The 13,265-nt window shown below is 52.7% G+C and overlaps 2 protein-coding genes across 2 annotated transcripts in view; one reads left to right on the top strand and one right to left on the bottom strand.

The window, feature by feature from the left end:
• LOC137456910 (zinc finger protein 585A-like) overlaps positions 1-13,265 on the bottom strand; it is a 269,157-nt gene that overhangs the window by 22,762 nt on the left and 233,130 nt on the right. The window lies entirely within an intron of this gene.
• Positions 6,154-7,089, top strand: LOC137456877 (olfactory receptor 14A16-like). The gene has a single exon (XM_068168566.1). The coding sequence runs from the start codon at positions 6,154-6,156 to the stop codon at positions 7,087-7,089; it is 936 nt and encodes a 311-aa protein (XP_068024667.1).

The following is a 13,265-nucleotide window of genomic DNA, read 5'->3' as shown; positions in this document are numbered from 1 at the left end:
TAGCACAGCAGCTCCAGCCCTCTGCTTATCCTCATGGCTCTTCTCTGGACACCTTCCAGCACATCCAGATCCTTCTTGTAATAGGTGTTCCAGAACTGCACACAGAGCTCCAAGTGGGGTCTGATCAGGGTGGAGCAGAGTGGGAGAATCACCTCCCTGGCCCTGCTGGCCACCTTTCTCTTGCTGCAGCCCAGGATACAATTGGCTCTCTGGACTGCGAGTGCACGCTGGTGGCTCCTGTTGAGCTTGTGGATGAACACTCACCTTAAGGATAATCCAGAATTAGAAGCACAGGATGGGGGTGGAAGAGGCTCCTGATCCAAAGAAGAGACATTCCAAATGTGTCCAGAGATGCAACCTAACTGATTAGCAAACATTGACTGCCTCAAGTCAAGGCACCTCTGTGGGAAAAACACTCAGGCTGTGCATCCATCAAGGTGGTCACCTTAATAAGGAACAAACACATAGGGTGGGCAGCACCTGGAGGAAAGGGAAAGTATTGGAGATGTGGCAGGAAAGGCAGGGAAAGATTTGCCCTCAGCTGGTTAGGAATCTGTGCCCCTGGGGCAGTGCTCCCAAATACAACTGTGGCCGATCAGTGAGAGACTCAAAGTTGGGTACAAGGCGATGTGAAATGGCACAAATTGAACAATGCTGCAAAGGAAAGGGCCTCTGGTTGGCACAGCTGTGCCTGATGGTTTCTGCCTTGCTCAGGAGAAAGTGAAGCAGAATTGGCCATGGTGAAGATCTCTGCTCTCCCAGTCCTCTGCAATAGGACTGCAGGTGCAGGATCAGCTTCCCAGGGAGGAGAGAAACAGGTTGCAGAAAGAGTTGCTCAAGAGGGAATGGCTCCAGGCATGGTCTTTGCCTCAGAAGGAGGAGTGGGCACAGCACTGAACACAAGCTGTTGTGTTTCCATGGATCAGAGAGGAAGGAGATCCATAGACATGGGTGAGAGAGGGGAACAAAGCAGGATTGTGCAGGAAGGAGGAGCCAGCACAAGTTCTGCACCATGAGGGTAGTGAAACAGTGGAACAGGTTGCCCAGGGAGGGGGTTGGGGTCCTATGGGAGATATTGAAGGCAAGGCTTGACAGGGCTCTGGGCAACCTGATGTAGTTGAGGATGTCCCTGGGAAGGTTGGACAAGATAACCTTTGGAGGTCCCTTCCTGCCCAGCCCATTCTATGATCAATGAGATATGGGAACCAAGCAGATTCTGCATGAAGTGCAAAAGGAAGACACCACCTGGGGCTTCTCAGAGCTCTGGGCCTGGCTATGGTTGTGGATTCCTGCCTTGGGCTTCAGTCTCAAGCAGTTGGTTGGAGCAATAACCCTGAGCTTGTTCAGCTTTGTTTGCATGGCTGTTATAGTGCAGGGCATGTGTGAGTGCTGGTCTGCTTGAGGGAGCAGAAGAGGGGACAGCAAGAACCTCTCTGGGAAGAGCTGGGGCAAATGTCACCTTCAAGAGCAGGCCCTAAGCCTCTGTATTCTCCTAAGCTCCCATTTCAAGGACCAGGCCTAAGGCCTGTCTGCATTTCATAGAGCAATACTGAGCAAGACTTTCCTGAGGTTCTTTTCCCTTCTTTCTGTTGCTTTTGGGAGACTCTTGAGTTCCTCATTCCATCAGCTGGGCAGGAGATGTTCTCCTCACCTTTCACTACATGTTTTGGAATCTCTTGGGTTTGTCACCAGACATTGGTTTGGTCAAACAGCTCTGTTCAAACTTTTCTCTTCACCTTGTAATCACAGAAACACAGAATCAGCCAGGTTGGAAAAGACCTCAGAGATCATCAAGTCCAACCTACCACCCAACACCCCCTGACACCTAAACCATGGCTCCAAGTGCCACATCCAATATTTTTTGAACACCTCCAGGGGTGGTGATTCCACCATCTCCCTGGGCAGCACATTCCAGTGGCAAATTCCTCTTTCTTAGAAGAACTTTCTCCTCTCCTCCAGCCTAAACTTCCCCTGGTGAACCCAATTATTAACTATTAGTAACAACCACAACAGGACTCCTTTCCAGTACAGATTCTGCTCACTCCCAGAAAAGGCTACACCACCTGAAGTGCTCCAACACCTCTTCTGGGACTCCTCCCAGTATAATCTAAATCCCCTTTCCCACTCCCTGACAGGCTGGGCTCCGTCCCAGTTCACACTGTCTGTGTGTTCTTTGGAGCTCGATGCTCTGGTGTGTCCCATTCCCAGTCAGAAAGGCACTGAGCCCCTCAGTTTAAGAAGGACATCAACATGCTTGAGCGTGTCCAGAGAAGGGCAACAAGGCTGGGGAGAGGCCTTGAGCACAGCCCTATGAGGAGAGGCTGAGGGAGCTGGGTTGTTTAGCCTGGAGAAGAGGAGGCTCAGGGGAGACCTTATTGCTCTCTACAACTACCTGAAGGGTGGTTGTAGCCCGGAGGGGTTTGGTCTTTTCTCCCAGGCAACCAGCACCAGAACAAGAGGACACAGTCTCAAGCTGTACCAGGGGAAGTTTAGGCTTGAGGTAAAGAGAAAGTTCTTCACCAAGAGAGTAATTTGCTATTGGGATGTGCTGCTCAGGGAGGTGGTGGAGTGACCATCCCTGGATGTGTTCAAGATGGGACTGGATGTGGCACTTGGTGCCATGGTCTAGCCATGAGGTCTTGGGTGAGAGGTTGGACTTGATGATTTTTGAGATCTCTTCCAACCTTGGTGATACTGTGATACTGTGATTCCATGTGCCCTGGGATAGAGTAAACTCTTCACACAGTGAAGAAGACCAACTGCAGCTGGGCTGTGGCAGGAGGAGTGTGGCCACCCAGACACAAGAAATTTTCTCACCTGCACTCAGCACTGCTGTGGCCAAATCTGGATTCTTGGTGACAGAGTGTGGGGTTCTGCAGTCTTATGGAGAAGGGAAGAACTGGGGAGGCTGCAGAAGAGATCTGCCAGGATGGGATTTCACATCTCTCTGGAGAGGCTGAGGGGCCTGGGCTGCTTCAGCCTGCTGAATGGAGGCTCAGGGCACTGCCAGAGCAGTGTGCACACGGCTGAAGGGTGGTTTCAGAGAAGATGGAGCTCTCCTGGAGTGTGGGAAGAGACCAAAACCTTCACAAAGGGCAGCTTGGAAGGTTCAGAGTGGAGATAAGGCTAAAGAAATGTCCCTCAAAGGGCAGAGCAGCTATGCATGAGGCCATCCAGAGGTGGCAGGAAATAGCGAAGAGATATGAGACAGCTCAGGGTAGGGATGGAAATGGCAGGGGGAGAGCCGGGAGGGGAAGAAAGATTGGTGTCAGCAGCCTGAAGGGAAAGAGCTGCAGGCATGGGACAGTGCAGGACAGGCTGCTGTAGAGATGGCCAAGGGCTCTGGCAAGGCTGAGAGGCCCAACATGACCAAAGATTTTGTCCCCTTGGCGCTGGCAGTTGCATCTGCCACCAAGGCCTGGGAGGAGAAACTTGGCTTTGAGGCTTTGAGGTTCTTCTAGTCCAAGGGCAGTGGTCAGGGCTTGGCCTTTCTGCTGCCTTGACCAAAGGCAAGTTTTTCTCCCCTGTACTTTGCCTTTGTCTCCCTGCAATCATGGCTTCTAACAAGCTGCTCTAACGAGTCTCTGGGGAGCCTTTGTCAGTAACAAGCCTCAGGGAGGCCAATCAGTGCTTCAAGGTACTTTGGAGTTTTCTTCTGACTTGGACTTCTTGAGAGGCTTCTTGGCAGAGTCTCCTGGCAGTACCTAAGGATGATGTAATCAGCCCCAAATACTCCATGGGGCTCATTAAATACTGCTGAACTTCTAATTAGTGCCAAGGTTTCTGCAGCTAATTGGAGAGGTTTTTACTGCACAAAGCATCTGATAAAAAGTATTTTTAAAGGTACAGTTCATTACTATTCAGCAGGAGTTGTCTCTTTGCAAGCAAACCACAGCAAAACCTGACAAGGTCCTACCCTGCTCACTGCTCATCCTCACTCCCCACTGCCCCCAGCAGAGCCCAGAGCGACAGGTGAGGGACAGGATCTGCCTTGCCAGGGGCTGAGGGTCAAGGCTTGGCCCTTTGGATCAATGAAACCCCCCCAGGTTCCCTCAGCAGCAGAGGCACCTTGAATTGCTTGTCCTGACCTGTCAGCACTGCCTCAGTTCTCTGCTCTCACCAGAGCCTGGAGTTGCTTCAGTGCCTCCAGTGATTCTGCCCTTGCATCCACTGTCTCCTGTTCTGACCAGACCCTGGGGACCCTTTCCAAGTATGCTTCACTGGGACCTATTAGCAGTAGAAGAAACTTCAGAGTTTGAATCTTTGACTTCTGGAGAGGTTTCATCAGCTTCTCAGTCTCTGACGTTCATGGACTTGGCACCAAAGCCACAAGAGGGCTCCTTTAAATGCTTTGGGCTGGTCCTGAGCTGCTGAGCTGGGCCAGGCTCCTGGACTGGAGGGAGCTGCTGGCAAGAAGGCAGCACTGCAGGAGACAGCTCTGGCCAGGAACAGCTCCTCTGCACAGCACAGCAGGGCTGAGGACACTGCCAGAGGATCTCATAGCAATGAAGAAGGCAAAGAGAGCTTCGAGGTGGACAGGACTGAAAGCGTGACTGAGAGCTCACTGGAGAAGTCACTGCAGTCACTGACACTGTGAGGCTGTGAGTGCAGGGTGGTGCAGGTGCAGTTCCAAGAGGCACCTCCTGAAGCTGGCACAGCCACAGCTGTTGCTGGCTGTGGGGAGAAACTGTGGGTGGCAGGAGCCACCCCTGGCAGTGCAGAGCAGCACAGGGTAGGGTAGGGTCCTTCTGCTCTGGAGAGGCTGCTGTGTGGGTTAGAGCTGCTCACAGCTGCAGCTCAGCACCAGGGAAGTTCCAAAGGGATGTTTCAAGGACAAAGTCCAAGCAGGGCGTGCTCTAAAGAGAGAAGAGTTCCTGAGTCTGTGTTTGCAGTTTCCTGTTCTGAGTATAAGGGAAAGTGGGGAGAGAAAGAGAGGTAGCAAAGAACCATTCAAGTTGGAACAAGTCCTTGAAACTGGGGAGGTGTATCTTGGAGTGGTCAGGAGGTCTGGTGGGAGACTCCTAAAGAGCCTTCAGCCTCTGCCTGTGGACAGCAACAGCAGCACCCTGGCTGTACTCATCAGGATGCCTCCAGCCAGTGCCCTGCAAACAGGCAAGTTTCTGTAGGTGAGTGCAGAGGGGCTGGGCTGGGCTCTGTGAGCAGGGCAAATCCATCACCCAGCACACTCCTGCCAGGGTGAGAACCTCCAGGCAGCAGGGATCTGATCAGGGGAGGAAACTGAACCCAACAATGTTGTGGGAGGGAGCATTCAGACATCTCCATCTGGTCCGCTCCAGGCCTGACCCTTCCTCTGAGCAAGGCTCTTGGCCCCCTCTTCCCCCCAGAAAAGCCTCTGCCCTCAGGGTCGTGGGCTCCAAGGTGTGAAGCACCTCCTCTGCAGCCAGAGCTCCAGCAGAGGCAGAGCTGCCACAGGAAAGGAAACGCCATTGGGTGTTGCAATGAGCCCTGAATGTGCTGGGCTGGAAGTGTGGTGCTGAGACCTTGAGAGAGGCTGAGACACTGAGTGGTCTGTGGGGGATCCCTCTGCTCTCAGCAGGGTCTGGTGGCTTTTCAGGGGGACAGGGGAGTGTGATCACCTCCAGCTCAGCAGGGCACAAGCCCAGAGAAGTGGGGAAGTGGCAGCAGGGCCAGAGCAGCTCCCCTCACTCTGCTCTGAGCCACAGGCAGCCTCTTGCCTTGCAGGCTTCTGCTCTCTCTGTTCCCCCTGAGGGCAGCAGAAATGCTGTGTATGAGACACTCTGGGGGTGTGATGTGGGCAGCTGGAGTACAAAAGCCTAAATCATTCAGAAACTGCCTTTATCTACCCTCTCTCCTTAGCACTGGGAGATGCTGAGAAGCCTTTCTGCTTTGGGACTCTTTCCTCTGAAAGTGGACACCAGACCTTGCTGCTGCCTCCACCATTCCCCTGCTGCAGAGCAGGACTGACTCAGCAGCAGGAAGCAGGAAGAGTCTCTGCTCTTCCCTGCATGCTCAGCCAGCACAAAGGAGTCCAGCAACAGAGCTGGAGGGAGGTCTCCTCCAAAAGAAAACTTCAGTCTCCGTATCAGAGGCTGAGAAATGGCTTTGGTTGTGCTCCATTGACTTGTGACTGCCTTTGCCTTTTGGCTACTGCACTGTGCATAAAGGACACAAATGTCCAACAGCAGCTCCATCACCCACTTCCTCCTCCTTCTGCCATTCAGAGGCACAAGGCAGCTGCAGCTCCTGCACTTCTGCCTCTTCCTGGCCATCTACCTGGCTGCCCTGCTGGGCAATGGCCTCATCATCACCACCATAGCCCTGGACCACCACCTCCACACCCCCATGTACTTCTTCCTCCTCAACCTTGCCCTCCTTGACCTGGGTGCCATCTCCACCACTGTGCCAAAATCCATATCCAATTCCTTGAGGGACACCAGGGATATCTCCTATGTAGGTTGTGAGGCTCAGGTCTTTCTCTTTGCATTTTTCATGCCAGCAGAGTTTTCTCTCCTCACCATCATGTCCTATGATCGCTACATTGCCATCTGCAGACCCCTGCACTATGAGACCCTCCTGGGCAGCAGAGTTTGTGTCCACCTGGCAGCAACTGCCTGGGCCTGTGGGGTTCTCTATGCTCTGCTGCACACAGCCAACACATTTTCCCTGCCATTCTGCCAAGGAAATGCTGTGGACCAGTTCTTTTGTGAAATCCCTAAGATCCTCAAGATCTCCTGCTCCACATCCTACCTCAGGGAGGTTTGGCTTATTGTGGTTGGTGCCTGTTTAGTCTTTGTCTGTTTTGTGTTGATTGTGGTGTCCTATGTGCAGATCTTCAGGGCAGTGCTGAGGATCCCCTCTCAGCAGGGACGCCACAAAGCCTTTGCCACCTGCCTCCCTCACCTGGCTGTGGTCTCCCTCTTTCTCAGCACTGGCGTCTTTGCCAACCTGAAGCCCTCCTCCATCTCCTCCCCATCCCTGGACCTGGTGGTGTCAGTTCTGTACTCAGTGGTGCCTCCAGCAGTGAACCCTCTCATCTACAGCCTGAGGAACCAGGAGCTCAAGGCTGCTCTAAGCCAACTGATTCCTGGATGCTTTCAGAAGCAATAAACTCTTTGTCTTCTCCTGCAGAGCATTTCTGACGTCACTCAGTGCTGGCCCAGCCTGGCTGCTCTAGTTCTGGCTGCTGCTGGTTCTGTTCCCCTTGTGAGAATGTTGTACTTTCTTCAGACCATTTCTAATTCAGTGTTGTCCTGTCTGGTGTGATCCAGAGGCTGCAGACATGAGGAGCTATGCTCTCTGTGTTCAGCACAATAAAAGACTTTGCAGGGAGTTGTTTCTCTGAGCTTCTTCCTCCAAGGCACCTTCCTCTAAGGCCTCTCCTGCTGAGCCTCTGTGATGGGGCAAGGCCAGAGTGCTCTGGCAGCTTGGGCATTTTGCTGCTGTGTGGTAGTACTGGGACTGCAGGCAGGCTCAGGCCAGGGTTGCTTGTGGGACAGAGCTGGGCTCCATAGCAGTACTGCCATCAGAGCAGGAGGTCTCCTCATGCCTTCATACCCCAACCCCCTCCCATTACACATTGCACCTGGGTTCCATCCAAGCACGGAATGTACTCCCTGGCTCCCTTCCCAGTACCATCTGCATCCATCCCAGTGCAAACTGCACACCCTCATGCCCTCCCAGGACAGTCTGTGCCCTGTCCCAGTCTGAACAGGATCCCTGTCATCCCTCCAGGTACACATTAGTCATTGTCCCAATAAAAAGTGGAACCCCTTATGCCCACCCATTACAGCCTGGACCCTATTCCAGTACAAGCTGCATTCCCTGACTCCCTCCCAGTATAGACTGGGCCCTGTCCAAGTACAAACTGTTGTCCTGATCCCATCCCAGTATAGTCCAAGACCTGTCCCAGAAAGTAGATCCAATGGCATCACCCAGTACGGACTGGGGACCATCCCAGTGCAAACTGCATCTCCTGATCTCCTCCCAGTACGTACATGGGCAAAGTTAAAGCTCTGGCCACCTCCCAGTACCCATTCCCAGGCAGACTTGGCCCCATACCAGTACAATTTGAGTCCCCTGGCCATATCCCAATACAGTCTGGGAGTCATACCAGTACATACTGGATTCCTTTAAACTCTCTGAGATGGGTTACACCATCCTGGGGTTGGGTTGCAAGAACCCTGCCTCGCCCAGGAGACAAAAGAAACCTGATCCTAGTGGATCTGCTTTCTCCGTCCTGGGAGGAGGGGACCCTGGGACTAAATCAGTCTGTGTTGCTCCTACTTCCCATCCAGCAAGATTAACCCTACCCCTAACTGAACTCTAACCCAAACCCTAAACCTAACCCTATCCATAACCCTAACCCTAAACCTAACCCTAATGGACCCCAACCCTAACCCTAACCCTAACCAAACTCTAACCAAACCCTAAACCTAACCCTAATGGACCCCAACCCTAACCTTAACCTAACCTTAACCCCCAAACCTAACTCTAATTCTAACCCCTAACCCTAAACCTAACCCTATCCAATACCCTAACCCTAAACATAACCTTAATGGACCCCAACCCTAACTCTAACCTAACCCTAACCCCTAACCCTAACCCAATCCAGCAAGACTATAATGGGGAGACCATGGCAGCCATGTGCTCTTTTTGCTCCTGCTTTGCCTGTTTGAAAGGACCCACAGCTTCTGCTGACTTCCTGGTTCTGCCACATGGTCAGGACTTATCCTCTCCCTGCCGCATCCACGCTTCTCTAAAGCACTGAACTCCACATGCACTGAGGGAGATACAATGCCATCCACATTTGGGGTTGCATATTCTCCTATTCATCCTTACTCCTTACCCTTGTACATCCCCCCCCTGTTATTGCTGTAGATATATATTTTGTTTAAAAATTTACTTCTACTTCCAAACTGACTCCAGGTTATTTACTTTTTTTGGCAGATTAAACTCCAGTGAAGGCTTAAACCACTACAATATTTTAGTGCTCCAATGCCAGCACTTTGGAAAGAAAGGATTGGAAGCAGAGATGTTGATCTTAAAGGCTCTAATGTTCCAAGCTTTTGGACAGGTTTTTGGCTGGATCTTTTGGACCCATGTCACGTGGTTTGGTTGATGACAGAGATGCTGCCTGACTGGATAAAAACTTTCCCAATGCAGTTGGGCATGGACCTCTTAAATTCTATGAATTTCACTGGCAGTGAAACTTCTCTGACATAGAGAATGTTTCTGAAGCAGGCTATGAAACTAACCCTGTAGACAGAAATGTCTTTGTAGGGAAACTGCATTCTATAACAATATATTCTTTATTTATAAATGTAATAATCATAACAGCATTCACTCCACTGTGTGGAGAGGGGGGAGGTGCTAACCCATTAAGAGCTCTATGCAGACCTACAAGGGGCAGGATAGAGTCCTCTGTAAGCTCTGATGGCTGAGGGGTGGGATGCTGTGAACACTGTAAGCACTGCAAACAGGGACACAAAGAGGGAGGGGTTGGGTTGTAGTGAGTTCTGCCCAGTGAAAAGGGCTGCTCCATCCCAGCCTGAGCCCCAGGCACAAGGGTTTGCCCCACCACCAGCAGACCCACACTTAAACCCTGATGCTCCTGCCCATGAAGCTTCTGTAGCATCTGTCACCACACGCAGGAAAAGGAGACAAAAATCATCTCCAAGCAGGGATGGAAAATTGCCTTACATTGCAATATGCTCTCTATGCTTAAACATAATCCTTATAGGGGCATTTGTGACCATGTTGGGTGGGGGAAGAGCTAACCCATGAAGAGCTCTTTGCAGAGGGACAAGGCAGTCTTTCGTAAGCTCCAACCACTGGGCGGATGTGTGCTGTGAGCACTGCAAGCACTGTGCAAACACAAAGAGGGAGGGGTTGGGTTGTAGTGAGTGTGCCAGATCTCAGCCTGAGCCCCAGGCACAAGGGTTTGCCCCACCACCAGCAGTTCCACATGTAACTCCTGAAGCTCCTGCCCATGCAGTTTCTCTAGCACCTGTCACCACACGCAGGAATAGGAGGCAAAAATCATCTACAAGCAGGGGTGGTGAGGAAGTCACACTGGAGGGGCCTAGGACCTCGCAGAACCCAGCAAGCCAATCAGGGGATGTCAAGGGAGTCTCTGTGGAGGATCCTCTGTGACCATGGAGAGGACATGGACACCTGGCATGGCCAACCCACCTCTGCCCTCTAGGACAGAGTGTGGGAACTGCAAGGTGGCCACACTGGGGATAACTCATCCAGAAGGGCTGCCCCACTTTCCCGGAGGGGTGTCCCTCTCGCTCAAGAGACCCTTCCCCTAGTAACACAGGACCATGTGACAAGTGTGGGCATCGCTGCCACCATTAGAGGTGCCCTATCTCCAGCCAGGTGGAGGCCAGGGACAACAGAGTGTCCTGGAATGTCTTTATGAAATGGCCTGGCACTTCAGAAGCCCTGAAGTACCCAGCTCTGGTGGACACAGGGGCCCAATGCACCCTGATACCATCGAGGTACAAAGGGGCTGAGCCCATAAGCTTCAGGGAGTCACAGGAGGCTCACAAGACCTGACTGTACTGCAGGCTGAGATAAGCCTGACCGGGAATGAATGGGGAAAGCACGACATAGTGACTGGTCCAGATGCACCTTGCATTCTTGGCATTGACTTTCTGCAGGAGGGATGCTTCAAGGACCCTAGGGGGCACAAGTGGGCGTTTGGGGTGGCAGCTGTGGAGACTGCAGGCAAAGAACAGCTGTCCACCATGCCCGAGCTTTCAGATGACCCCTCCGTAGTGGGCAGCCATAAGGTGCAGGATTTGAAGTTACCTATTGCCTCTCACATAGTACATCACAGGCAATACAGGACCAACAGAGACTCTCTGCACCCCATACACCAACTGATTCGACGACTGGAGAGCCAGAAGGTGATCAGCAAGGCTCACTCCCCCTTCAACAGCCCGATATGGCCAGTGCGGAAGGCAAATGGGGAGTGGAGACTGACTGTGGACTACCGTGGCCTGAATGAAGTGACTCCTCCGATCAGCGCTGCCGTGCCGGACATGCTGGAGCTCCAGTACGAGCTGGAATCGAAGGCGGCCAAGTGGTATGCCACAATTGACATTGCTAATGCCTTTTTCTCCATTCCCATTGCAGAAGAATGCCGGTCACAGTTTGCTTTCACCTGGAGGGGAGTACAGTATCAATGGAATCGGTTACCTCAGGGCTGGGTCCATAGCTCAACCATCTGCCATGAGGTGATCCAGACTGCCTTGGAGAAAGGTGGAGCCCCTGAGCATCTGCAGTTCATTGATGACATCATTGTATGGGGTGAGACAGCAGAGGAAGTTTACCAGAAGGGTAAGAGGATAATTGACATCCTGCTGGAGGCTGGCTTTGCCATCAAGAGAAGCAAGGTGAAAGGGCCTGCCAGGGAGATCCAGTTCCTGGGTGTTCAATGGCAGGATGGCCGTCGCCACATCCCTCAGGAGGTGGTGAACAGGGTAGCCACTATGTTGCAGCCCACGAACAAGAAAGAGACACAGTCGTTTTTGGGGCTTGTGGGCTTCTGGAAAATGCACATTCCCGGGTACAGTCAAATTGTGAAGCCTCTCTTCCATGTAACAAGGAAGAAAAATGATTTTGTGTTGGGACCTGAGCAGCAGGCGGCGTTTGACCAGATCAAACGAGAGGTGGTCCATGCTATGGCTCTGGGACCTGTTCCAACTGGGCCAGAGATCAAGAATGTGCTGTACACTGCGGCCGGTGAGAATGGTCCTACATGGAGCTTGTGGCAGAAGGCTCCTGGTGAAACCAGGGGCAGGCCCCTAGGTTTCTGGAGGAAGGGCTACAAAGGCTCTGAGGCCAACTACACCTCAACAGAGAAGGAAATCCTAGCTGCCGATGAGGGTGTCCAAGCTGCCTCTGAGGTCACTGGGACCGAGTCACCTCTATTTCTAGCTCCAAGGCTTCCAGTCCTGACCTGGATGTTCAAAGGGAGAGGCTCATCCCCACATCATGCCACAGATGCTATCTGGAGGAAGTGGATGGCCCTGATAACTCAGCGAGCTCGGATGGGGAGCTTTGAACACCCTGGCATAGTGGAAGTGATCAGCAACTGGCCAGAGGGTGCTGACTTTGGAATGCCACCAGAGCAGACAGTGAGCCGTGCTGAGGAGGCTCCCCCATACAATGATCTCTCTGACATTTACAGATGGGTCCTGCCGGCTTGTAGGAAGCAAGCGGAGATGGAAGGCAGCTGTCTGGAGCTCAACAAGGCAAGTGGCAGAAGCAAGGGATGGAGAAGGCGAATCCAGTCAGTACACAGAGGTAAAAGCTGTCCAGCTGGCCCTGGATATAGCAGAACGAGAGAACTGGCCAGTGCTGTACCTCTACACTGACTCCTGGATGGTAGCCAATGCCTTGTGGGGGTGGCTGAAGGAATGGAGGAGGAACGGGTGGCAGAGAAAAGGGAAGCCTGTTTGGGCCACTGACCTGTGGCAAGACATTGCTGCCCCCCTGGACAGGCTGCCAACAAAGGCACGGCACATGGCTGCACACATCCCCAAGAGCAGAGCCACAGAGGAGCACAAGCACAACCACCAAGCAGACCTGGCTGCCAAGATCTCCCAAACAGACTTGGACTGGGAACACAAGGGTGAGCTGTTCTTAGCTCGCTGGGCCCAGGACACTTCTGGCCACCAAGGGAGAGATGCCACATACCGGTGGGCTCGGGACAGAGCTGTGGACATCTCTATGGAGGCCATCTCACAGGTCATCCATGAGTGTGACATCTGTGCTGCCATCAAGCAGGCCAAGCGCATGAAGCCTCTGTGGTATGGGGGGAGATGGTCGAAATATAAATATGGAGAGGCCTGGCAGGTAGACTACATCACCCTTCCTCGGTCTCACAGTGGCAAGCAGTACGTACTGACCATGGTGGAGGCAAGTACAGGGTGGCTGGAGACCTATCCAGTTCCTCATGCCACTGCTCGCAACACCATCCTGGGCCTAGAGAGACACATCCTGTGGAGACACGGCACCCCCGGGAGGATTGAATCAGACAATGGAACCCACTTCAGGAACCATCTCATAAGGGACTGGGCAAAGGAACATGGGATTGAGTGGATTTACCACATCCCATACCATGCACCAGCTGCAGGGAAGGTCGAGCGCTACAATGGCTTGCTAAAGACCACCCTCAAAGCCATGGGGGGTGGAGCCTTCAGGAACTGGGAAAAGCACCTAGCTCAAGCCACTTGGTTAGTGAACAGCAGAGGATCTGTGAACCGAGCTGG

The sequence above is a fragment of the Melanerpes formicivorus genome, unplaced genomic scaffold (genome assembly GCF_026170545.1).
Source record: "Melanerpes formicivorus ecotype bairdi unplaced genomic scaffold, bMelFor1.0.p_v2 SCAF_142, whole genome shotgun sequence".
NCBI lineage: Eukaryota > Metazoa > Chordata > Aves > Piciformes > Picidae > Melanerpes > Melanerpes formicivorus.
Note: the sequence above shows the minus strand (reverse complement) of the source record. Positions and strands in the feature narration are given on the sequence as shown.

Coding starts and splice junctions, on each gene's coding strand:
- LOC137456877 (XM_068168566.1), top strand. CDS start 6,154: ATGTCCAACAGCAGCTCCATCACCCACTTCCTCCTCCTTCTGCCATTC.